We start from the raw sequence: 23,882 nt of genomic DNA, 5'->3' as shown, positions 1-23,882 counted from the left end.
GACTTTTAGGGTATAATGGACCTTTCCGCTTTTTTAAAGAGTTACGGACACTAGCCTTCAACATCCCTTAATTGTCCTCACTTGCCAGGCTTAGCCTTGAGCAAATGAATGATGCATTATTGAAGTTTGCCAATGGACAATAGCTCAATTGTTCATCAGGTAAACACATTTTAGTCCTCAAGGATTCTTGCTAATTAATCTACCTTTTGTTTGTTCAGAGATATAGTTGGAGAAACAGAAAATTGATGTGACCAGGGTGTTCTATTAAGTTACTTTCTGGGGTTATATAAGGATAGCTGATTAAAAGCTTCAAAATACCAATTAAGTTTTCTGTTGCTATCTTCCTTTGGGTTGCAGTTAAGAATTTGTAGCCAAAAATGTAGGATTTTGCATTTTAAACATTTTAAGACACTTATTGATATTTTAACTTAGGAATATAGTACTTTGAATTCACGACTACAACCAGGGTTGCTTCCTCATGAGGTTTTGCTCTGGTTTGGCATCCAAACTGGAGTGGGATATTTTTAGAGCATAATCTCCTAATCCAGGGGTGGGGAACCTTTTTTCCACCAAGGGCCATTTGGATATTTATAACATCATTCGCGGGCCATACAAAATTATCAGCTTAAAAATCAGCCAACCAAACCCCAAGCAGGCAGCTGCCCCAGATGACCCCCCCCCCCAACGTGGGCAAGCAGGCAGGCATCCAACCAGTGGCACACTCGCCCACCTGGTGGCACAGGATGGTGTGTTGCACCAGCCGGGCGTAGCCATCCAGCCGCATGCCAGAGTTGGTCCTGCTCCGCATGGTCGGGGCCGGATTCTACAGCCGGCTCCTGCTACCTCCGCTTACAGGGATGAAACAAGGACACACTGGCTAAGAACCCCCGCGCGTGCATTCTGGCCCTGCCTCCTTTAACCCCTCCATTGTGGCCACTTCCACCCCCAGCCCTCTTGTAGTACAGAGGGAATACGTTTCTCCATGGCTCGGGTGGGAAAGGGTTAACAAAGTTTCTTGGGCAGCCCTAGCAGCTCCATAGCTAATGACTCTTCTGCAAGGGGGGGGGGAGGTTCCTGTTCTCAGCAAAACAAATTCATATTTGCCTTGAATAGAGGCTATTCCTGTCCGCGGGAGGGGGCGGATCACCAGTCTTAGATCCTTCTGAGCTAGAGATCTGCCAGGACCCACAAAGGCCAGACCAAATGATTTTGCGGGCCTTAAACAGCCCCCGGGCCTGACGTTCCCCACCCCTGCCCTAATCATTCACTTTCTGTGCTTTCCCCACCTTGCTTTGCCTTTTCCTGAAATTAGTGTGATACATTATGTGCATAATGGAAGAGAGGTAGTGTCTGGCAGGGAGATGTAATAGGAAGGGCCCATATGCACAGTGGTGATGTTCACTGAATTCTCTCCCATCCCCCCCAACAAAAACAAGCCAAGAGAGGAGAGGGAAGATAATTGGGTATTAGTTCAGCATGAAACTGGCATGAAGTCCTTGAACCAGATGTTGCCTTTGCATGTATATTGGAGGCACATCTGCTTCATGCTTTCTGATGCACCATCTAAGGGGAATCCATACCCTGGGTAAGTGCATGAACCCGAACGGAGCATTTGTTTAATAGCTTCCAAGGGGTATTTGCATAACGATTTTTTGGGATAAAAGATTAAATGGAAGGTCTTAATTTTCCAAACACTGAAGATTTCATGACTTGACTTCATCCTATGGAAAATAGTTGTAGCAATGCTGTGCTTCCTTGTTTGAAAGGATGGCTGAGTGATCATTGTGTGTGTTTTGTTTAAAAAAAGGGGAAGCAATTTGTTGAGATTGTACTGTGCCCATTGTCGCTGATGGATTGCTGTGGCAGTGGGAACGGAGCAAGAAAGTGTGAAAAAGCAGGAAGCAATTGATGAAGTGGTCAGCAAAAGGAAGAAAGCTATTTTTACCTGATTATTTTCCTCCAGGCCAATACTTATGGATGTTTCCTGTTGCAATGTCTTTGTTATCCATTTTTAACCCTTTCTGTCTAGCAAGGGAGGATAAATGTAAAGTGATAAGCAAAGCCAATCCATAGTGTTCTGCATGGGTTAAAGAGTGTAGTGGTTAAGAGCGGTCGTCTCTAATCTAGTGAACCGGGTTTGATTCCCCTACACATGAAGCCGCACTGGCCTGGATGGCCCAGGCTAGCCTGATCTCATCAGATCTCAGAAGCTAAGCAGGGTCAGCCCTGGTTAGTATTTGGATGGGAGACCACCAAGGAATACCAGGGTTGCTGTGCAGAGGAAGGCACTGGCAAACCACCTCTGTTAGTCTCTTGCCATGAAAACCCCAAAAGAGGCCGCCATAAGTCGACTGTGACTTGACTGCACTTTACACACACACACATGAAGCCAACTGGGTGACCTTGGGCTAGTCACAGTTCTCTTCACGCTCTCTCAGCCTCACCTACCTCACAATTTTTGCTGAAATGCCAAAGGGCTGTATATATGCCATGATGTGGGAGCAGAAGGCGCTGGCGGTCGGGGAGTGGCGCCCAGCCCTGCACTCCATGCTGGGGCCACTCACGCCGGCTTGCGCCTTCCGGGCGCCAGCGGTGTGGGCCCCTGCACCGTAGTTGGCCTCCTAAGGGCTTTGGACTCATCTTTCAGGAATGGGCCCTTAGAAACCAGAAGAGTAGCTGAAGAAGGTTTGAAGTGGGGAAGGAGAAGCAAAGGACTGACCCTACAGAATACTTTTACCCATGTGTTCCAGGGATTTGGAAAAATGTACATTTACTTTGTGTATTTTACTTGACCAGTGAAATAGGCCTGCAAAGGTCACTGTTGCATTAAAAGAAAGAAACAGAGCCCTCTGCAGACATTCTCATTATGGATCAAAATTGGAATACCACCCCCAGCACACCTGCATGCTGTATGCGCCTAGGGTTGCCAGCTCTGGGTTGGGAAATACCTGGAGATTCTGGGGGTGGAACCTGAGGAGGGTGGAGTTTGGGGAAATGAGGGACATCAGCAGGGTATAACGTCGTAGATTCCACCCTCCAAAGCAACCATTTTCTCCTTGGTCGACTGGAGATCAATTGTAATAGCGGGAGGTCTCCAGGTACTTCCTGGAGGTTGGCAACCCTAGTATAGGCCCTTGCACAAACATGAAATCTAATGGACCCATGCCAGTCTGGAAGGCATTTCTTGGGGAAATTAAACATGCCTGGGTCTGATCAGTGCCTGGAGGGGGGTGGCTGGGTTTTCCATTATGGAAGGAAGTTGAAATATAAATATAATAATAGCCAAGAGATTTGGGCAACATGATTCAATCTTCCACTGCTTCCCCTGTCTGTAGAGGACAAAGGGCTCTCTTGTATGAAATAAAGCTTTGAGAAAGCTTGGAGATAGTTATAACAATCCTGCAGTTCAGCAGTTGCATACGTAATGGTAATCCATCCCATGTAGAAATCCCGTTTAATTACCTGTGCACACGGGGGGGGGGGGGAGAAATACAGTAGATTTCCTCCTTGGGGTGTGTTTCATCCCTCTGTGCATCAACAATAGCTCCGTTCTAGAGTCGATTGGCCCGTTTTACCAACTTGTTCCTGGGCAGCTTCAAACATTTATCACAGAGAGTCTTTATGTAAAACCGCTCCATGTCGTCCCCCGCAAATATTTAGATTACAGTCATGAACAGTTGTACAAGTAACACATCGCTTTTTAGATTTTTTGCCAGTGTGCTATTTATGTGTATTCAATTGCTGGAGAATTAAAAATCAGCGGGTTGGATCCAGCCAGCTACAGATGTGCAGAATTCTGCACTCAGAATATTGACTGGAGTGGGTCGTAGTGTAAGTCGGTTTGATTCTCCCTTAAGTGGTAGAGAAAGTCGGCATATAAAAACTATATATGTGTGTGTGTGTGTGTGTGTGTGTGTGTGTGTGTATGTATGGTTTATATATACTTCTTCCGCCAGCAGGTGAAGATCTTTTGTTTCTTCAGGTATATTTCAAATAATGATATCGGCCCTCCTTCTATTGCTGTATGTTTATGTGTTTTAATTGCATTATATAATTTTAACTGGGTTTTTAATTGTTGAAATGTTTTAATGTTTGCCACCTTGTGGGTGGAAAGGCAGTGTAAAAATATTTTAAATAAATAAGATAAACTATGCCACATAATAGGGTAAGGGGGGAGTCATCCCCCCCCCCAGGTAAAACTGGCAGGCAGATGTAAGAGGGCAGTTTATGCCCTTTCTCTGCAGTTTATGCCCTGGGGCACCAGCTTTTCCTTACATGAATGGCTCAACACCTGTGATTGCCACGATGTTCTCCTTCATTCAGAAAAGTAAACCCACACAACAAAACGGCACATTGTCTCAAGGCAGAGAGTTTCCAATACGTTCATATTTCCTCTAAGAAATCAAACTGACAGCTGTGTCACAAACAAACGTTATTCCTTTTGTCACCAGCCAACTCTCTGAATGCACACTGTCCCCCTAAGGAGCAATGGTCACACAGCAGCACTAATAGCGCTAGCAGCCACGGTAGAAAGAGTTTACTCTTCACTCCGCTGAGCCAGCAGCAGTGAGTTCCACAGCTCAGCAGAAATAATGATAACCAATGATCTGCTGTGGGAGTTCAAAAAGAGTTCAAACAGGAGTAGTGTAGGGACTCCATCAGTTATTCCATAAAGTCTGGTTTATAAACAGCCTGGGGCGTAAGTTTTATAAGTGTGGTAGGGAAGGAAATGTGCATGGGGTGGGGGTCACATGAAACTGCCTTATATGCTGAGGGCGACCTTTGGTCTATCAAGGCCAGAATTGTCTGCTCTGACTGGCAGCAGCTCCCAGAGTCTCAGGAAGAGGAGATATGAAAACATCACCTACAACCTGATCCTTTTAACTGGAAATACTGCAAACTGAACAGGGGACTATGTGCAGATCCTGTACCTCTAAGCCCCCCCGCCAGCTCAACTGCCTTTTAGATCATAAACAGTCTTTAATTTTTATTAAGGCCAATATGCAGTATTGCAAAAAAGGGGGGGTTGGGAATTATCCTATCGGTGACGCCTACGTATTTCTGTCTTGGTCCACACTGAAGGGTACATCCATCAGCCAGTCATATTTTTTGTCCTGCCCTTTCTCCAAGGAGTTCAAGCGGCATGTGTGGTTCTCCCTTCCCTGCTTCCTCCTCACAGCCATCCTGTGAGGTCAGTTTGGCTGAAAGAGAGGGGGGATTTATTGGCCCAAGGTTGGTGTCGTAGCCCAGCAGGGATTTGAACCCAGGTAGGATCAGGTTGCAAGGTGTCCTTCCAACGGTGCATGGTTATTTGCAGCATGAGCGCTGTCTCTGAACTGACCTTTTTCACCTCTGCCACCTACGGCTTTTTCACCCACAGTTGTAGCAGGGAGTCTTTCCCACCTATGAAATATCAGCTTTCTTGGGGAGAGGGGATTCCACCCCACAAGTACATGAACACATGAAGCTGCCTTATACTGAATCAGACCCTGGGTCCATCAAAGTCAGTATTGTTGACTCAGACCAGCAGCGGCTCTCCAGGGTCTCAGGCAGGGGTCTTTCACATCATCTACCTGCCTAGCCCCTTTAACTGGAGATGCCGGGGATTGAACCTGGGACCTTCCGCATATCAAGCAGTTGCTCTGATATGAGCACATGAGCTGAGCACTGGAAGACTGACTAGTGGAAGTAGGAGGGTGGCTAGACAGTGCCGGGGCAGAGAAAAGATAGAGCTTTTGTGAGGAGCAGCTTTCTGAACCTGCCTGTGCTCAAGTGGAATCCTCTCTGCTGCTGGGTGATCTCACCTCACTGCCTTGCTGCCCCCGTAAGTGTGCATGGAGAGAGAGTCAGGAAGGCATGGGTGCATTTGTTCTCTACACATGCATGCTAGCTGTGGGGTCCTTTCAAATAGGAACAAAAAAACGGGTTGGCACTTATGGGGGCTCATGACGATCCAGCAAGAAGGACTCTGCGACCCGTTTGGGACTCCAGTCAGATGGGTTTGAAGGCAGCTGCTGCTGAGAGGGGATCTGATAACCATCTTCAAGTACTTGAAGGGCTGTCATACAGAGGATGGTGCTGAGTTGTTTTCTGTTGCCCCAGAAGGTCAGACCAGAACTAAATTAAATCAGAAGAGTTTCTGTCAAATATTAGGAAGAATTTTCTAACAGTTAGAGCAGTTCCTCAGTGGAACAGGCTTCCTCGGGAGGTGGTAAGCTCTCCTTCCCTGGAAGTTTTTAAGAAGAGGTTAGATGGCCATCTGTCAGCAATTCTGATTCTATGACCTTCAGCAGATTATAAGAGGGAGGGCATCTTGGCCATCTTCTGGGCATGGAGTAGGGGTCACTGGGGGTATGGGGGGAGGTAGTTGTGAATTTCCTGCATTGTGTAGGGGGTTGGACTAGATGACCCTCACAGTCCCTTCCAACTATGATTCTATGAATACGCTACTCTGGCTATGCATTTTGGTGAAAGGCCAGGAGAAACGAGCACATGATCCTTGGAGGAACTTTTATCCACGTCTGTGAGGTTAAGAACACCAGAAAAGTCATGCTGGGTCACACCAAGGCCCATCGAGTCCAGCAGTCTGTTCACACAGTGGCCTACCAGGTGCCTCTAGGAAGCCCACAAAGAAGACAACTGCAGCAGCATTATTCCACCTATGTTCCACAGCACCCAATGCATTAGGCATGTTCCTCTGATCCTGGAGAGAATAGGCATGCATCATGACTAGCATCCATTTTTACTAGTTGGCATGAATACCCCCTCCTCCATGAACATGTCCATCTGTAAGATCTGTAAGAGGAACACCTGATAAGCTTCTGAAGAACCCTTGGGCTCTCTGGAAGGCATTTTGAAAGCTATTGACCTAGGCTTTTCCTCCTGTATCTGCTGGTGTTTTGAGCTTCAGTTAGCTGTATGCTGGTAGCCACGGGGCAGGATAGGACTTGGCTCCCCACCCTGCCTTGGGTCGGCCTGCTGTTTGGATTTAGCGGATGAGCACCTAGAAAATGGGCTTGCTTCAAACAGGTCAACGTGCACTTCAGTAATGCAGAGTTTTTTATTTTGGTTTTGATGAAATTTATATAACTGTCTTTGTTAACTCCTAGTGTCGGGACTTTAAAGCGCGGGTCTTTTGTGTGTTTTAGTCCAGCTGAAAATTACAAAGTAAATCATTTTAGTACTTCCTTTTCCAACCTGACCTTGTTTATTTTCAGCCACCAGAAGAAAAGCAAAATGTCCAAGATTGCCGTTGAAGTCGCTTTTAACAAAGGGCCTTTTGAACCCCTTGCGTGGGAGAAATTGCCTTTCATTTGCAATCAGATGACCCACCGAAGTATTCTTCTGAATGCGAACAGCTAGACGTGAAGTGGTAGAGGAACATGTTTTGCTTTTTACAGAACTAGGAGGTCTTGGCTGCGAAAACCCGTCCTTGTTTCAGGCATTCTAGAGGTGGTCTTTCCAAGAAACTAAACCCCTGGCCTCAACACTGCTCGTGTACCTCTGGCAATTCAGCAGGGTGTGTTTTAATCGGTTTGTCTCCCCTCCTTCATCTTATCTGGTCCACAAAGATGTTCCTTGCCCTGGAAAAAATGTTTTGCCCCTCATTTGTCCTAGAACAGTTGAGTTCAGAGAAGCATTGCCATGTGGAGGCATGTCCGGGGTAGGGGGTGGCTTTTTGGTTCTGGTTCAGACCACAGCTGCACTGGCTCCAGATGGAGCACTGGATCAGGTTTAAGGTTTTGGTATTGACCTTCAAAACCCTAAATGGTTTGGGACCCTCATACCTGTGGGACCACCTCGCCTGGTATACCCCCCCCCCCAAAGAGTGCTTCGCTCAACTGGTGAAAATCTACTGGCGATCCCTGGCCCAAAAAGTATCCAGCTGTCCTCAACCAGGGCCAGAGTCTTCTTGGCTCTGGCCCTGGCCTGGCGGGACGCAATGCCCAGTGAGGTTTGGACCCTGCAGGACTTAAAGCAATTCCGCAGGGCCTGTAAAACAGCTGTTCTGCCAGGCATATGGGTGAGGACTGCCGCGGTTTTCCCATCTGGCTGGCCTCCCCTTCCTCTTCTTTCTTTGCCTCAGCTGCTCCCACAGATGGAAAAAGCTTATGCTATTGTTATAAGTTATTATTTTATGGAAGTAATGGTCGCTGCTATTGTTAAGGGGGCCTGGTTTTTAATGCTGTTCATTGTTCATAATGCTGTGTCTATTGTTGTGTACTTTTGGATTGTTTTCAGATTGTTTTAATAAGGTTGTTAGTCACTCTGAGCCTGGCTTGACCAGGAAAGAGCGGCGTATAAATCAGTTAATCAATCACAGTACAAATCCTGCTCTAATCCCCAGTGCAGACTCATCTTAAATGTGGTCAGGAGCATCTCGCTTATGCTAGACATTGTGATTGCTCTCATGGGACTGTGTTGTTAATTATGTCCTTTTTCTTCTTTTTCAGATCGGTTGCAAGAAAGAGTTGCCTGCGGCTGTGCTTCTGTCTGTGTAAGCGCTTTTCCCCAGGAAAGTGGACTCGTGCTAGTGAAGCTGTCTGCAAGCCCCTAACTTGGCCCACTTCCATGGGGACTGTACCGGATCCTCTAAGATCTGCTAGGCTTTCGTTGGTTGCAGCTCCGGAGGAGAAAAATGGCCTGAGAGAGCCGCCCTCTCCTAAAACCCAGCGCAAGCAAGCAAGCATAGAGACGAACAGTAATGGCTTCCCTCTTGCTGCCAAGGAGCGAACTGCTGGAGATCATTTGCTTGAGATGAGCTGTGCCACAGCAGAAGATAAGCACAGGGATGAGCAGTGCTGTGGGCATGACACTAATCAAGCAAGCATGCTTTCTCCTGGGTCTTTAAGCCCATCCAAAGAAGGCCATCAGGCTGTTCTGGAGCCTGAACAGGACGGCAGCAATGGTGCCAGAGACCCGGCTGCAGCGGAGGGCTGTGGGGCTGTGCAGAAGGCGGTCAAAAGGCTTCCTGCTCAGGAGGCCAGTGAGGTTACTCAGAGTGACGACAGAGGGCAATTCTGTAGGGCCACCGACAAGGTGAATTCCACCCCTGGAGTTGGTGCCAAGGACAGCAAAGACCATGGTTGTATTTCTTCATGCCTTCCGTCCACAGCACAACAAGCGTCTCCAGCAGCGAAGGAAACTGTAGGTGAAACGACTGATCCTGAGAGGACTCACCTTTCGGTGAAGGAGTCTGGAGCTGCCTCTGGTCCTGGGGCCGAGTCCCCTGTTTGCTTGGAGGCTGAGCTGATGGCCAGAAAGGATTCGGAGCGAATAGATGGAAAGGATGCCAGTCCCCATCCCAGGGCTGAGGTTGTGCCAGAAACGTTACAGAAACCCAATCTTGAGAGTGCAGCACAGCTATCCGGCAAGACAGAGGCTGAAAAGAAGGCGGTGGCAGAGCTTTCCAAATTCAGAGACACGGGCACAATGACAGTGCAAATGGACAGTGGCTCTGCGGGTGGGGAGGCGGTGCGCAAGGACCGCCAAGATGCCGAGGTCCAGGCTGTGGCCAGCGTGGAAAACAAATCCGCTTCCACCAGCCCGAGTATCTTTGCTGCGTTCTTGAGAGAGAGCGCACATCCCGAGACACAACCGACGCAGGAGCAGTTGCACGTTATTTATACAGGAGTCGGTGGGAAGGAACGATCCGACGTTGTTGACGGTTTTGCTCCCCCAGTGGGCATCATGCCTGACGTGCATGTTCAGGCACTGGCCGCGGTAGATACGTCAGGAAGTCAGGCTGGCAGGCTTCAAAGCGACCCAGTGGGGATGCACGACACTATATGCTCGTCTTTGTCGGACAATGGGAAGCATCCGTGCTCGCTAGCCTCCGGTAGCGCTCAAGAAACACCAGTCACCAGGGTAGATGCACAAAAGGCTGCCGCGGCTAAAAATCGGGGCGATTCTCAGCAACCAGCCGGCGCTTCGGTCTCGTTGAAGACCAGACCTGTTTACCAGATTACTGTCAACAGCAGCAATCAGCCCCTGGCTCCTTCACAACCTGTGAACGTCGAAACCAAGCTACCTCCCTCTGCCGTTCTCTCTGGACTCGATAGCATACATCAGGACCCCGGGCCCCATGTTTCAGAAAACAACCAGGCTTCTCCATCTTGCCAGCGAGTGTCTGAACAGGCTGCATGCACTGTTGTTAGCAAAAGAGGGCTGCATTTGCCAATCCAGACTGTTAGTGGTCTTGAAACTGGTCCAGCTAGTTCCCACAAGGACGTAAAACCAAAGAGGGAGGAAAAGTTTGTCCCTCTTCATCCGAGCGAGCAGGAGATGAGTAAAACGGGAGCCACTGCTGGGCCCCAGACTGCATGTAGTCCTAGCGGAGGGAAGAGAGAGCAGCTTAAATTTCCAGAACATAACAAAGAGGTGAAACTCTCTGGCAGTCAGAGTCTGACAGCTGGTCCGGTGTCTGAGTCACGTAAAAGTCCCGTCCCTGCTCGAGGAGCTCAGGGCGCCAAAGGCAGTGAAATCAGAAAGGAAGCCAAGCTCGATAAGATGGTGTCATCTGCTCAACACAGACTACATCTTGGTGGCAATAAGAAGGAATCCAGGCCAGCCGCCGAGGCCAAAGTGCAGCTGAAGCAGTCCAAACGCATCAGGGACGTCGTGTGGGATGAACAAGGCATGACCTGGGAAGTCTACGGGGCTTCCCTCGACCCGGAATCGTTGGGGATTGCTATCCAGAACCACTTGCAGAGGCAGATCAGGGAACACGAAAAACTGATAAAGTCCCAAAGCGCCCCAAACCGGAAATCCATTTCTTCGGATACGTCGTCAAATAAAAAACTGAAGGGAAGGCAACACAACGTTTTCCACTCCATGCTGCAGAACATCCGGCGCCCTAATTGCTGCGTCCGCCCCACTGCCTCTTCTGTGTTGGACTGAAAGATTGGGGAATGTGGGTGGGGAGGTGACAGTCATCCATTTGTATCCACTTTTTGTATGCGTGTACACAGAAATCCGTGGCAAATGGGCCCCCAAGTTCAGCTTTGTTGCGCAAGACAGTGGGGGTAGTAATGAGTACTCGTTATATTCCCTGTGGTCCTCTTATCTGTCCTTATTCTGCAATTGGCACACACAGCTTTTGTGTTAATGTAGCAGTCCTTGGCCCCAGTCTGTTGCCAAATGGAGAGACAAGTACTTAACGAAGCACAAATTAAAACTGCCAATTTTACTGCAGCGATCCTGGTTGCTTTGGAGATGAAAGTGGGAAGAGGGAAGGTGGTGGTTGACATCCTAATAAATCCTTTACAGAATGTTCTTAATGATGTAGACGATTCAACAGTGATACGGTTGCAGGCGTCCCCCAAAGTAGGGCAAGGAGGGAGGTTAGGCATTCGGTAGACCTAAGTCGAGGAGCCCCGTGGCGCAGAGTGGTAAGCTGCAGTACTGCAGTCCAAGCTCTGCTCACGACCTGAGTTCGATCCCGACGGAAGTCGATTTCAGGTATCCGGCTCAAGGTTGACTCAGCCTTCCATCCTTCCAAGGTCGGTCAAATGAGTACCCAGCTTGCTGGGGGTAAAGGGAAGATGACTGGGGAAGGCACTGGCAAACCGCCCCCTAAACAAAGTCTGACTAGTAAACGTCGGGATGTGATGTCACCCCATGGGTCAAGAATGATCCGGTGCTTGCACAGGGGACCTTTACCTTTTAAATGTTAGAATCAAAAGAGCAAGAAACTGGGTTTTTTAAAAATCCCCAAACACATTGAGAATTTTTTTAAAGCATCCCTAAGAGCGAAGAGATGGGAGGGAAGGGCAGCATGGCATAGCCCGATTTCATCAGATCCTGGAAGCTAAGCAGGCTCTGCATTTCTGTGACTGGCGTTAATACTAGGGGTTCTTTATTTGATATTTCTTCCAGAAGCGATGCTGTTAAACACAGGAAAGAATCAGAAAGATTAGAAATGCTGTGAGTAGTCTTTAAATTAAATTATTATTTTTTAATTAATACAAACAAATTCTCAACATATAGAAGAGGGGTAGGGTTGAATCCAGTCAGCTTTTCATCTGATGAAAAAGGGAAGAAGAATTCCCCTTTGACCACTAAAAAGGCCTTGCAGGGGATCATGGGACTTACATGGACAAAAGCCGTGATGGATGGGAGCAGTCATGAGGAGGAGAATTGGCTGAGACTGAGTGGCAAAGCTGGCTGGATCTTGCCTGCAGTGACCAAGCCCAAAGTGTGAAATAGCTTTGCGTGGCTGCCAAACTTGGATTTTTTTTGGGGGGGGAGTCGTTGGCAGAAATTGGATTCATATCATTGTGCTGTGCTTCGTGAATATGTCAGTTAATTTGGACACAGAACAAACAGTTTTCTAACCTTGTGAGAGTGAAGTTTACATTCTAGAGCAATGTTTCTAAATGGGTGAGGTGGGCTGCCTTAAAGAGAGGCTGTGGAGGAACCAGAACAGTGGCCAGGTCTCTTCTGTGAGTCATCTCTGGATGGAGAGGCAAGCTGCGTCTCACCTTTCATCTCCCAATCATTGATATATCAGAAGCTGTGCTACACCCCTTCCAATGATGGTCAGTCTTATCTTCCTCAAGCTCTTTGTTTTCCCACAGATCCTCCCAGAGGAATGTGAGCTGAAAGGACTATTTCTGTTCCTAGTACTGGAAGGGAACTTGGGGTCATCTAGCTCCACCCCTTGCTCAAAGCAGTAACTTGCCACTACAGAATCTCAAACAGATGGCCCTCTGGCCTCTGCTTATAGACTTCTAGTGAAAGAGAGTCCACCACCTCCCAAGGCAGTCTGTTCTACCACTGAACAGCTTTGTGGAGGGGTTGTGGCTCAGTGGTAGAGCATCTGCTTGGCATGCAGAAGGTCTCACGCTCAATCCCCAACATCTTCAACTAAAACAATCGGGTGGTGGGTGATGTAAAAGACCTCCACCTGAGACCCAGGAGAGCCACTGCCGGTCTGAGTAGCCAATACTGACCTCAGTGGACCATGGGTATAAGGCAGTATAAGGCAATTTCATGTGTTCACCACCAAACAGCTCTTACTGTTAGGAAGTTTCTCCCAATATTTAGCCAAAATCTGCCAGCGTGGTGTAGTTGTTAAAAGCAGTGGTTTGGAGTGGTGGACTTTAATCTGGAGAACTGGGCTTGATTCCCCACTCCTCCACATGAGCAATGGATGCTAATCTGGCGAACTGGTTGGTTTCCCTACTCCTACACATGAAGCCAGCTGGGTGACCTTGGCCTAGTCACAGTTTTCGCCGAACTCTCTCAGTCCCACCTACCTCACAAGGTGTGTGTTTTGGGGAGGGGAAGGTGATTGTAAGCCGGTCTGATTTTTCCTTAAGTAGTAGAGGAAGTCAGCATATAAAAACCAACTCTTCTGCTTCTGCTTGTAAATGTGTGTTGAGGCCTCACAATACAAGATTCGCCTTCACTTTAGAGTTATAGATGTTTCCACTCTACCACTAATGTGCTCTAGAGATGATCATCCCACTGTTCACCAGTTCCAATTTTCCATACCTCCCAGTGCCTTCTGTTCCCTGCTCATTTTGATGAATTTGTTAACAAGGCAGGTTTTAACTGGCATGTCTTGAATCATTGGTTTTGCTTGCTCAGCAAAAAAAAAAAAAAACCCTGCAATTTCCTTGGTGAAAGGAGAATAACTTGAAAAACTTGTCAGTAAAATGATGAAGTACAGATAATAAGCGCAGTAGACTACAGTGAAGTCCTAAGAAGAATTATACCTATGGGCTTAGAAGGGTGTAACTCTGGTTTAGGACCGCATTGTAAGATTTTTAAAGTTTCCCAAGGAGGATGTCAACAAATTGTTTAAGCCAAACTATTCAGATTTTAATTAGTTGAATACCAGAAACACTGGTGGGACTCAGCTATGGGGAATGGCGGGATATAAATATTTAATAAATAAGATGGCATAAACCAGATGTTAGTAGACAGGATGTCACTGACGGTTTGTCCTGTTGCCCAATACTTAGTATTCTGACCACTGACCTACCCAGGGCTTGCTTGGATATTGTCAGTGACGATGAAGACCTTTGGGTGGGTAGCCATTTTAGTCTGTAGTAGCAGAATAAAATGTGAGTCTAGTCGCTCCTTAAAGACTTAACACAATTTTCCAGAATATAAGCTTTTATGAGTTAAAAAGAAGAAGAGTTGGTTTTTATACACCAACTTTCTCTACCACTTAAGGAAGAATTAAACCGGCTTACAATCACCTTCCCTTCCCTTCCCCAACAGACACCCTGGGAGGTAGGTGGGGCTGAGAGAGAGAGTGACTACCCCAAGGTCACCCAGCTGGTTTCATGTGTAGGAGTGGGGAAACAAATCCAGTTCACCAGATTAGGCTCCGCCGCTCATGTGGAGGAGTGGGGAGTCAAACCCGGTTCTCCAGATCAGAGTCCACCGCTCCAAACCACCGCTTTTAACCACTACCACCGCGCTGGCTAGTTAACAAAGTGAGCTTTGATTCATGGAAGCTTATGCCCTGAAAAAAAAAATATATATATAGCCTTTAAGGTGCTGGTGGACTCAAATGAAGACCTTAAAGCCCAAGTCAAAGTTAAGCAGGCTGTAAATATCAGCAGGAGATAAAGCATGCATGCAACTAGTGATGTGGTGAAACTGGGACTGTTTGGAAATCCCACCCCCACCCACACACATAGATAAGCAACCCCCCCCCCGTAAAGTTTTGACATGGTTCATGGATTTTTCCCATCAGTTAATCCTCCCTTTCCAAGCAATTTTGTTTCATTCCCCCCCACCCACTTTTCTTCCCATTGGGAACACAAAATGGATTGTATTGTTCTCCTGTCCTCCGCTTTCTCCTTACATCTCTGTGAGGTAGGTTAGGCTGGGGGTGTGTGGCTGGCCCAAGGTCACCCAGCAAGCTTCCATGGCAGAGCGGGGATTCATACCTGGGCCTCCCGGATCTTAGTCTGACTCTCTAACCGCTACAGAATTAGGTACCCTAAGGTCAAGAACTAACCTACCTGAGGGCCAAAACTAAGTACAAAGGATCTAATGAATTTATTACAGACAAAAATCAACAGCCCTACCATAGCCTCTATATTTCTATTATAAATATGAACATAAAACACAATTAGACACAAAATTACAGCCAGACAATTAGATCAAAACTAAGACCAAACGTTTCGTCCATGTGGCCGCCTTCACATTTGGTCTTCGTTTTAGTCTGTCTGGCTGTATACAAGGTGTGGATTTTTGTCTGTAATAAATTCATTATATATAATTACAGAAGATCATTTGTACTTAGTTTTGGCCCTCATGTAGGGTTCTTGACCCTAGGGTACTTAATTCTGGAGTTTTTAGGGTTAAGTTTTTCCCCTTTACGTTGTTGGCACTCTAACCGCTACCCTGCCCTGACTCTCACCCTTGTGGTGGGCAGGGACTGGCATATGGGAGGCTCGTTCATGACAGGAGGGACTTTGGACATCCCATCCTTAAAGCCTGATTTCTTTCTGGGATGCACGGGAATTGTAACTCCTGATGACTCCCAATTCAATTAATTGCCATGGGAAGTTTAAGGGACTATATGCTATGGCGCTCCCACGTATGCCAGCAGGAGATGACACATCTCAGCAAGCCCTGGAATATCCAGACTCAAAGGATGTTCCCTGCAAGGCTTATCCCGTGTTTATCTTCCTCTCCACATTCCCAGGATCCCTCTCAGCTTACAAAGGAAGCTTGTTTAGGATGGGTGTGGGAAAAGGCTGTGCACAAATTCCCCAACATTTGCGTTTTCTGAGCTTTGTCGGAATAATGTAGAGCATTTTCTGAGAATTCTCCCAATAAGTTCAAAAAAATTGAATTAATTAAAGGGTAACTTATATAAATACAAGGAGAGCCAGAGTAGTGTAGTGGTTAGGAGCGGTGGTTTGGAGCGGTAGACTCTGATCTGGAGAACCCGGTTTGATTCCCCACACCACCACATGAAGCCAGCTGGGTGACCTTGGGCTAGTCACACTCTCTCTGCCCCACCTATCTCACAGGGTGTCTGTTGAGGAGAAAGGAAGGTGATCGTAAGCCGGTTTGATTCTTCCTTAAGTGGCAGAGAAAGTCAGCATATAAAAATCAACTCTTTTTCTTTTCCATTACTACTTACAAAAGCTCAGCGTTACCTGTGTTGTTTTTTAAGTATTAAATCATCCCATTTGTTGTCTGCGGATGTGAGCCGAGTTTTCCTCTCTACGCTGTTTTAATGCTTAAAAGATCTGGATTTCTGCATTGGCTCCGGCCATTAGCAACCCTTCTGGAATGCTCTCCGATGTACATCTTATCAGATTTTGCTCTGTGGTTTGCCTTTTGGTGGGCAGGTAAGAGGTCACCTCTCAGAAGGAGTCCCAGCCCTGCCTGCAACTGATCCTTGAAATGCTTGCTCTTGAAACAACCCCTTAAAAAAAAGGTTGTGCTAAATCCTTCCCAAAACTGAGCTGTCTCTGTTGTATTTTGAACAGATGTTATCAGTTTATTGGGTAAAAAGGTTTATATGACTTACGCTGGACTTTGTTCTTCCTGAGGATTTTACGTGCCTGGTGCTAGGTGTCTGCAAACAGGGCTGCTGGAGGGGAGAGGAGGGAGTAGCTAAATGGACTGGATAGATGTTTAACCTCAGGAAAAGAAGATTCAGGGCATGATTCATTCCCAAGAGGAACAGCTAACCATAAATAGAGCAATTAGCACCAAGTCCTTTCAGGATGCATCAAGGAAGAGAAGCTTATGCAACCATAGCCAGCTCTCCTTCTTTTTCCAAGATTAAGTTACACATATTCCAAGTAAAGGATGGATATGCCACACCCCCAATGGATGGGTACAGGTAGAAAAAGAAGAAGAAGAGTTAGTTTGTATATGCTGACTCTCTCTACTGCTTAAGGAAGAATCAAACCGGCTTACAATCACCTTCCCCTCCCCACAACAGACACCCTGTGAGGTAGGTGGGGCTGAGAGCTCTAAGGGAGCTGTGACTAGCCCAAGGTCACCCAGCTGGCTTCATGTGGAGGAATGGGGAAACCAACCTAGTTCACCAGATTAGCATCTGCCGCTCATGTGGAGGAGTGGGGAAACCAACCTGGTCATCCAGATCAGAGTCCACCTCCTCCAAAGCACTGCTCTTAACCACTACACCATGCTGGCTGGTAGGGGGGAAAGGCTCTGTGGAAGCCAGGGTTGATTCCTGCACATGTCATCCAGCTATGCCTGTGCGGGAATGGTGTGCATCCTAAAACCACAGTCCAAACCATTTTAGTGTGTTTGTATATCCATATAGCATAGGCGTTTGGTTTTTTGTTTTAAGTACACCAATCAGGCTGGCTTCCAAATAAATTTGTATTTAAAAAAATCTAACCCATGGTTCAGTCCATATCCAGTCCTCAAGGTAGCTTGCAATGCAAGTGTTTAGGATTAGCCTCTAAAGCTGAAGTGGAAAGCAGACCTGCCTGGAAGTGAGATGCGCTGCCCAGTCAGTGTGCTTAGCATTGTGTTATTAAAAGGCTGTAATTTGAGGAGCGAAAATGACTAAGCTGAAGCTATTGTATTTTGTTCACATTATGAGAAGACAAGAGTCACTGGAAAAGACAATCGTGCTAGGAAAGGTTGAGGGCAGCAAGAAAAGAGGAAGACCCAACAAGAGATGGATGGACTCAATAAAGGAAGACACAGCCCTCAGTTTGCAAGATCTGAGCAAGGCTGTCAAAGATAGGACATTTTGGAGGACTTTAATTCATAGGGTCGCCATGAGTCGGAAGCGACTTGACGGCACTTAGCACACACAAAATTTGAGGAGTGCTTAACTGGGAAGTAAGAATCAATGGGATCGACATCCAAGGGCATGTGCTTAGGACTGGGGTTCTAAGAATAGAGTCTCACCTTCTTTTCCTGGGTGCTCAAGAGTTTCTGCTAGTGGAGTGTATCTCCTTGTATGGAGATATGTGTGGTGCAGTACACTTCACTTTAATTTTGATGGGTTGGTGGAAACAGGGCCAGTAAAAAAAAGGTGGTTTCAGAAGGTAGACATGTTGGTCTGCAGTAGAACAGCTAGATCCGAGAGCAGTTAGCACCTTAGAGGCCAACGAGATACTTGGGGTATAAGTTTTCGAGAGTCAAAGCTCCATTAAAAAATGGTGGTCACTTCTAGTGATGAGAGAGATGCTAACCCTATCATAGTATCCGAAGAAGCTGGACAACAACTCATGCTCATGTTGAGCTAGAATCAATAAATATGGGAGGGGAGGTCTTACTAGGAGGAAGCCACACTGCCAAAATATGTGCTGTGACTGCATTGTTGCTGGGGGCATGCTTGTGACTTCTATGCACATGGACACCCAAAGTTATTGGGGTTTTCCAGTGAAATCTACGAATATAGATGGGGTTCAGGTTTGAACAGTACAGATCATACGTGCTCCTTTCTGTTTCCACAGATGTTTGATGAAAGATGCTTTACATCAAACATGGTTACTTTACCCTACAATATCTAGATCAGTGGTTCCCAAAGTGGGAAGTACCACCCCCTGGGGGGCGGTAGGTTTCCCTAAGACTCAAGAGGGCAGCAGGGGGGTGCTAGAGGTGGGCCACTTCAACTGTGTTGTTCACTAATTTACAGTAGATCAAGCTATGGCACCTTGCTGGCAAATTTGGGGGAAACTATCAGAATTTTTTTCCAGACTTTGGAGAGCTGGTACCACTGGATCAAGTTCATCAGCCTTGTTGAATAAATTTCAACTAAAAAGTTTTAATTTGATTTTGAATAGATGTGCAGTTAATTGTCACTGTTTTGAAATGTTGTCATTATCTTCTTTAGTGCGTCGTGCAGACCCCTATTTTGAATAATGCTTTTTATAGGATAGGGGAGGGGGCGCTGGGGTTGAGTTTGTGGAACCAAGGGGGCGGTGGCCCGAAAAGTTTGGGAATCACTGATCTAAATGATGGAGAAGTCTCATTTCTGATGTTTGCCAAAATCTATCCTACATGTTACTAATTGTATCGTTTTACTGTTAACACGATAAATATGTTGTTCTGTAAATTTGAAAGACTGACATAGAAAGTGAGGACTTGGTTACTGTCTTTGGCATATTTATTGCGCTGGGCCAGTGGTAAACAGGAACATGCTGAGAGTTTATATTTTTGCGATCGTTTCTAATGTATGTATTTTTCTTGTGCAACACAGACCATTTCCTATCTTTTTTCTTAAAGCATCCATCATCCTTTCCGGTCAGTTTTTAGGGGAAAAGTCATTTTTTAGAATCACATAAGGGCTAAATAATAAATTAGGGATTTTTGATCCTAGGTTGTTCAAGAGTGTTAAATCTATTAGAGATTTAAATTCATTAAATATTTCTCATAATTTCTATTGCGTCATCTCTGTCCAGTCTTTATTTACTCCATACAATGCACTTTTGCGGCAAATGTCCCCAACACCCCACCCGAGGACCATTCCTTATTTTGTTTTTAGTGGGAGCAAAATCCACCATATGGGGAGGGGCCGCAGCTGGTAGAACAGTTGCTTGGCATGCACAAGGTCCCAGGTTCAATCCCCTGCATTTCCAGCTAAAATGATCTGGCAGTAGGTGATGTGAAAGACCTCCACCTGTGACCCTGGAGAGCTGTTTGCCAGTCTGAGCAGACAATACTGACTTTGATAGACCAAAGGGTCTGATTCAGTATAAGGCAGCTTCATGGGTTCACAGTGCTAAAGGTTTGCTTTGTGTGATCAAAAAGCACTATTTTGTTAATTAATCTGGTATCCTGATTTTACTGGCACCCTGGTATATGTACCTGTCTGGCAACACCAACACATGTCCAGTCCCTGTTACCCCACTGGTAGTTGCGTCGGTGCTGGTCAAAATGGCATTTGTGAGATGTACCTGAAAGAGGTCTCTGCCAGACAAAAGAAGGTGTATTGCAGCTGTTGTCCCCAACACTGGCTGCCCACGTTGTCTGGGCATGGAGTTAAATGAGAAGTAGTCAGGACAGAGCGCATCATAGTAAACATTTATTTTAGGATGCACGCAGGCCATAAAGGGATGTTAAAACCCAGCAGTATTTAAATATATAGAAGGATAAGGCAGTGCTAGGCAACTAGCCATCTGTGGGTCGAATTAGGCTCTGAGATTATAGCCTATAAATTCACCAATTACCCATTTACTCTTGACTGCTCTTCATAGCCAGAGGGAAAGGAAACTAGCAGAAAATGCATGACTTGCACCGGCCTTGTGTTTCTTGCAGTCTCCTTGTTCCTCGAAGAACAGAGTGGCACATCCATAATGTGTTTCAGCCAACAGTAAGCACAGCCGGGTCACAGAGTCTAGATCTGTTCTCTAACCTGGACTGGCCAATCTAGTCATCTGCCCCTAGAATTTGCACCCATTTTGGCATGCCGTCGTGACATTTCAATTCCACTCTTCTTTCACGTTGCAGCTTTCTTTTAATTCACTCCCAGCCTTCCTGTTGATACACGATCTGCCATGTTTGATAATTTGTCATTTAGATGCCTAATAATGATGGGATGCTGTAATCTTGATTCCCTCCTCCTCTGTCCAAAAATGTGAACCTCCTGTGTGGATTATTTGAATAGTAGTAACTGTTGACAGTATAGTTAGGTAAGAGTTGTTGATGTTTGGCTTCTCTTACAGCTTCGTCTGTGTTGGCACTGATGTATTTCTCCTCTCAGTGTTTGCTGCAGTGTTGGCAGCTGTCCTATGTTCAGATGATCTAAAAGTTTTTCTGGTGTTTATTGTGCCTTCAGATAACATTGTTTCCATCCAAAATTGTTATCGGTTGCTGTTGCAGAGTGTCAAGTGATGTCCATTAAGGGAAACTTCTGTCCATTTCCTTCCACCCTTTGCGTCACAAAGAACTTCTCCCCTTGGATACTTTTCTTGTGCGACAGTCTTAAAAGCAGAGTCTGTGGACAGTTTTGCGAGGTGGCAGAAGAACAGAGGACATAAACAGCAACGGAAAAACATATTTTAATGGACTTGAAGTTCACAAGAGAGGAAACTGATATACCACATTTCTTTTTCATTTAACAACTGACCTCCTTGCTGGCCTTCCAATCATGGATGAAGCTAATCATGGAGATAAATGCAGTTTAAAAAAAAAAAACCACAATGGAAGTTTTCTGCTTCGTAAGGAAACTGAGATCCGTCTTAACGTCCTGCAGCTGCTTTTAGCTGTGGAATGGGACCCCACCCCTTGACACAGCTGACTAAAGCCTCTAATTCTAGTGTTTCCAATACATACAGCTATATTTTTGTAAAAAAAAAAAACTCAGAACAATTGAAAAAGAGAAGGTTTCCAGGTTGCTGAGTGGCGAGAGCAGGCAGGAAAGGACAGCTACTGTGCAGCCCTTTAGAAAAAGTCAAAACTTTTGGACTGATAGTGAATACAATACATGGGCTCACAAGACATGCCTGCCAAAAATGCGCGTGTAGCTAAGCAATAGAGTGCCCTTGGTTCCCCCACCTACCCCAAAGGTCCACAGCACCAGCACATCTCCTGTTAGAAAAGTATTATCCTTTTTTAAAAACAAAAACAAAAAAACTTTGCTCTATTAGGGCAGAATGCAAGTCGCTTTAATTGCCTGAACTGATCATTGACCTGGATAAAAGGCCTTTTTAACAATGATACTGCAGCAGCTTATCATGTGGATCTGCAGTGCAAGAAAGCCAGCTGATTCTCCTGAAGGGACAAAAAAACGGGAATTCAGATAGTCTTCCGTACACTATTGTGGACGATTAAAGGTGATCTGTATGGCCCTCACGAAAGATTCCTATAGAACAACCCAAGTAAATGAGACCTAAATGATTTAAATAGCCAAATGAACACTCAATGAAAATCTTAAATGAAAAGAAGTTTAGTGGAGTGAACTTGAGGGAATCTCTCTCTTCAATGTGACCTAACTGGATGCTTATCATGTACTAACTCCAGGACTCTTGGGCTGATATTGTTGCAGTTCATCTCCCTGGGTCTTGGAGCTAGGTTGGGCTGAGATGCTTTTAATTTTGATCTTAGTGTGACATTGTTCAGAGCCGAATTGGCCATATGAACAGTATCATTCAAGTAAGCAAATTCGGCCGAGATGCAATGATTAGCCTCCTCTAGCTACCCTTCTCCTTAGGATACCCTTCCCAATATTTTCTGCCACCTATTTTTGCTGAGTGTAGAGTCTGGCATTCATTGACTCCATATAGAGGAAGATTAACCCCTTTGATGCCTTTCATTTCATTATCTGTTCTTCTAAAAGTATTTCCTAAACCATGTGTGAATTGGCGCTTACTCGTGTCCCTTAAGACCGCAAGCTATGGCCACAACACAGCCTGGCCTTGGTTGGGGATTGAGGGGAGGCTAGAAATAAAAAAATATAAACATGGAGGTTGCTTTCCACCACTCTACCTTGGAGCTACTGCCCCACTGTTGAAATGTTTGCAGGCAGCACTTCACTCTGACAAGTAGGAAATTTCTCCATTTGAGTAGTAGCATGCTGCTAGCCCAGTCTCATCAGGTCTTAGAAACTAAGCAGGGTCAGCCTTGGTTAGTACTTGGGAGGCCACCAAGGAAGTCCAGGGTCGCTACGCAGAGGCAAGCAATGGCAAACCACCTCTATTTATCCCTTGCCTTGAAAACCCGATGGGGTTGCCATAAGTCAGCTGCGACTTTACAGCGCAAAAGAAAACAAAAGCATTTGGACAAGAAGTGGGGGGGGGGCCAAGCTTGTGCTCGTAAAAAAAGAAAAATGAGGAAAACCAAGTTTGGCTGTGGCTTCTTATTGAGCAGAATTTAGCAGAGTCGGTATACAGTATAGTGTGTGTGAAAAGGCCATAAGAGCATCTAGGGAAATGAAAGTTTGTATTAGAATTTGTCTCTGAAAGTTCACTGGATGATAACGGCTTCAGGGTATTATCTGTATTCCCTCACCCCAAGCAGAGCCTTAGCAGTATGACACACACAAAAAGGAAAAGAAAGGCATGCAAACCCAATCCCGAACTGCACAGGGACCCGACCTTAAATACTCCTGACCACCGATCACGTTAAAATGGCCTTAAATCTGTCTACAGATGATCAAAAGATTGACAGGCTTTTAAAGCTGCCTTACATTCTTGTGGCTGTATTCTTTTTATAGGTCAAAATAAAAATCACTGACTGTGAAGTTCTGTACAAAATAGAGCTAGTTTTAGCTTTCAAAGCTGTACCGTAGCATTTATTTTGGATATTACCTTTTAGAAACATGCATGTATGAACAGTCCTATAATGATATACAGAAGTTGCGTTATCGAGCCGTTCCAATGCCTTTAGGAAATTCCATGTTTTCCTGTTTTACATCTCCTGATTTCCACAGTAATAAATATAATAAAAAAAATCAACACTGGTTTTTATGAGCTTGGTTTGGGTTTGTGAGCTGGGTTTTTAAAGAAAGCCACTGGAATGCGCATGAGAGCAGAGTGACTTGTATTTAGAGGGCCAGTTAACTAGCATGGGTGGAACTAGAGAGCATTTCTTTGCTTTCTTAAAAGCCTGAACTTCAAAAGTATGAATGAAGGAGGTCACAGAATATACTTTGTCATTACAGTCTGTAGTTGCAGAGTTATATTTTGGGACATTCTGCTATGTTAAAAGCTTCATAACTTGGATCTAGCCTAGAATTTTGACACACAGGAGAAGGGGGAGAGATTTTTGCTGATTCCATCCACCTGTGGCAGCCCCAAATGCTGGTTTTTGTTGGTGGGAAGAGGCTGTGGCATCAGTGGTAGAGCATCTGCTTTGCACGCAGAAGGCCTCAGGTTCAGTCCCCGGCCTCTCCAGTTAAAATGGGTCAGGTAATAAGTGATGTGAAGGACCTCAGTCTGAGACCTTGGAGAGCGGCTGCCATTCTGACA

General features: G+C 45.9%; 1 protein-coding gene across 1 annotated transcript; it reads left to right on the top strand.

The window, feature by feature from the left end:
• The first annotated feature begins 8,571 nt into the window (after positions 1-8,571).
• GPRIN3 (GPRIN family member 3) lies at positions 8,572-10,941 on the top strand. The gene has a single exon (XM_056855894.1). It carries the CDS (start codon positions 8,572-8,574, stop codon positions 10,897-10,899), a length of 2,328 nt encoding a protein of 775 aa, XP_056711872.1. The 3' UTR covers positions 10,900-10,941.
• The last annotated feature ends 12,941 nt before the right edge of the window (positions 10,942-23,882 follow it).

This window comes from Euleptes europaea, chromosome 9 (genome assembly GCF_029931775.1).
Source record: "Euleptes europaea isolate rEulEur1 chromosome 9, rEulEur1.hap1, whole genome shotgun sequence".
NCBI classification, from domain to species: domain Eukaryota; kingdom Metazoa; phylum Chordata; class Lepidosauria; order Squamata; family Sphaerodactylidae; genus Euleptes; species Euleptes europaea.
The sequence above is the reverse complement of the archived record's forward strand: the minus strand, read 5'-3'. Positions and strand labels throughout refer to the sequence as shown.

Coding starts and splice junctions, on each gene's coding strand:
- GPRIN3 (XM_056855894.1), top strand. CDS start 8,572: ATGGGGACTGTACCGGATCCTCTAAGATCTGCTAGGCTTTCGTTGGTT.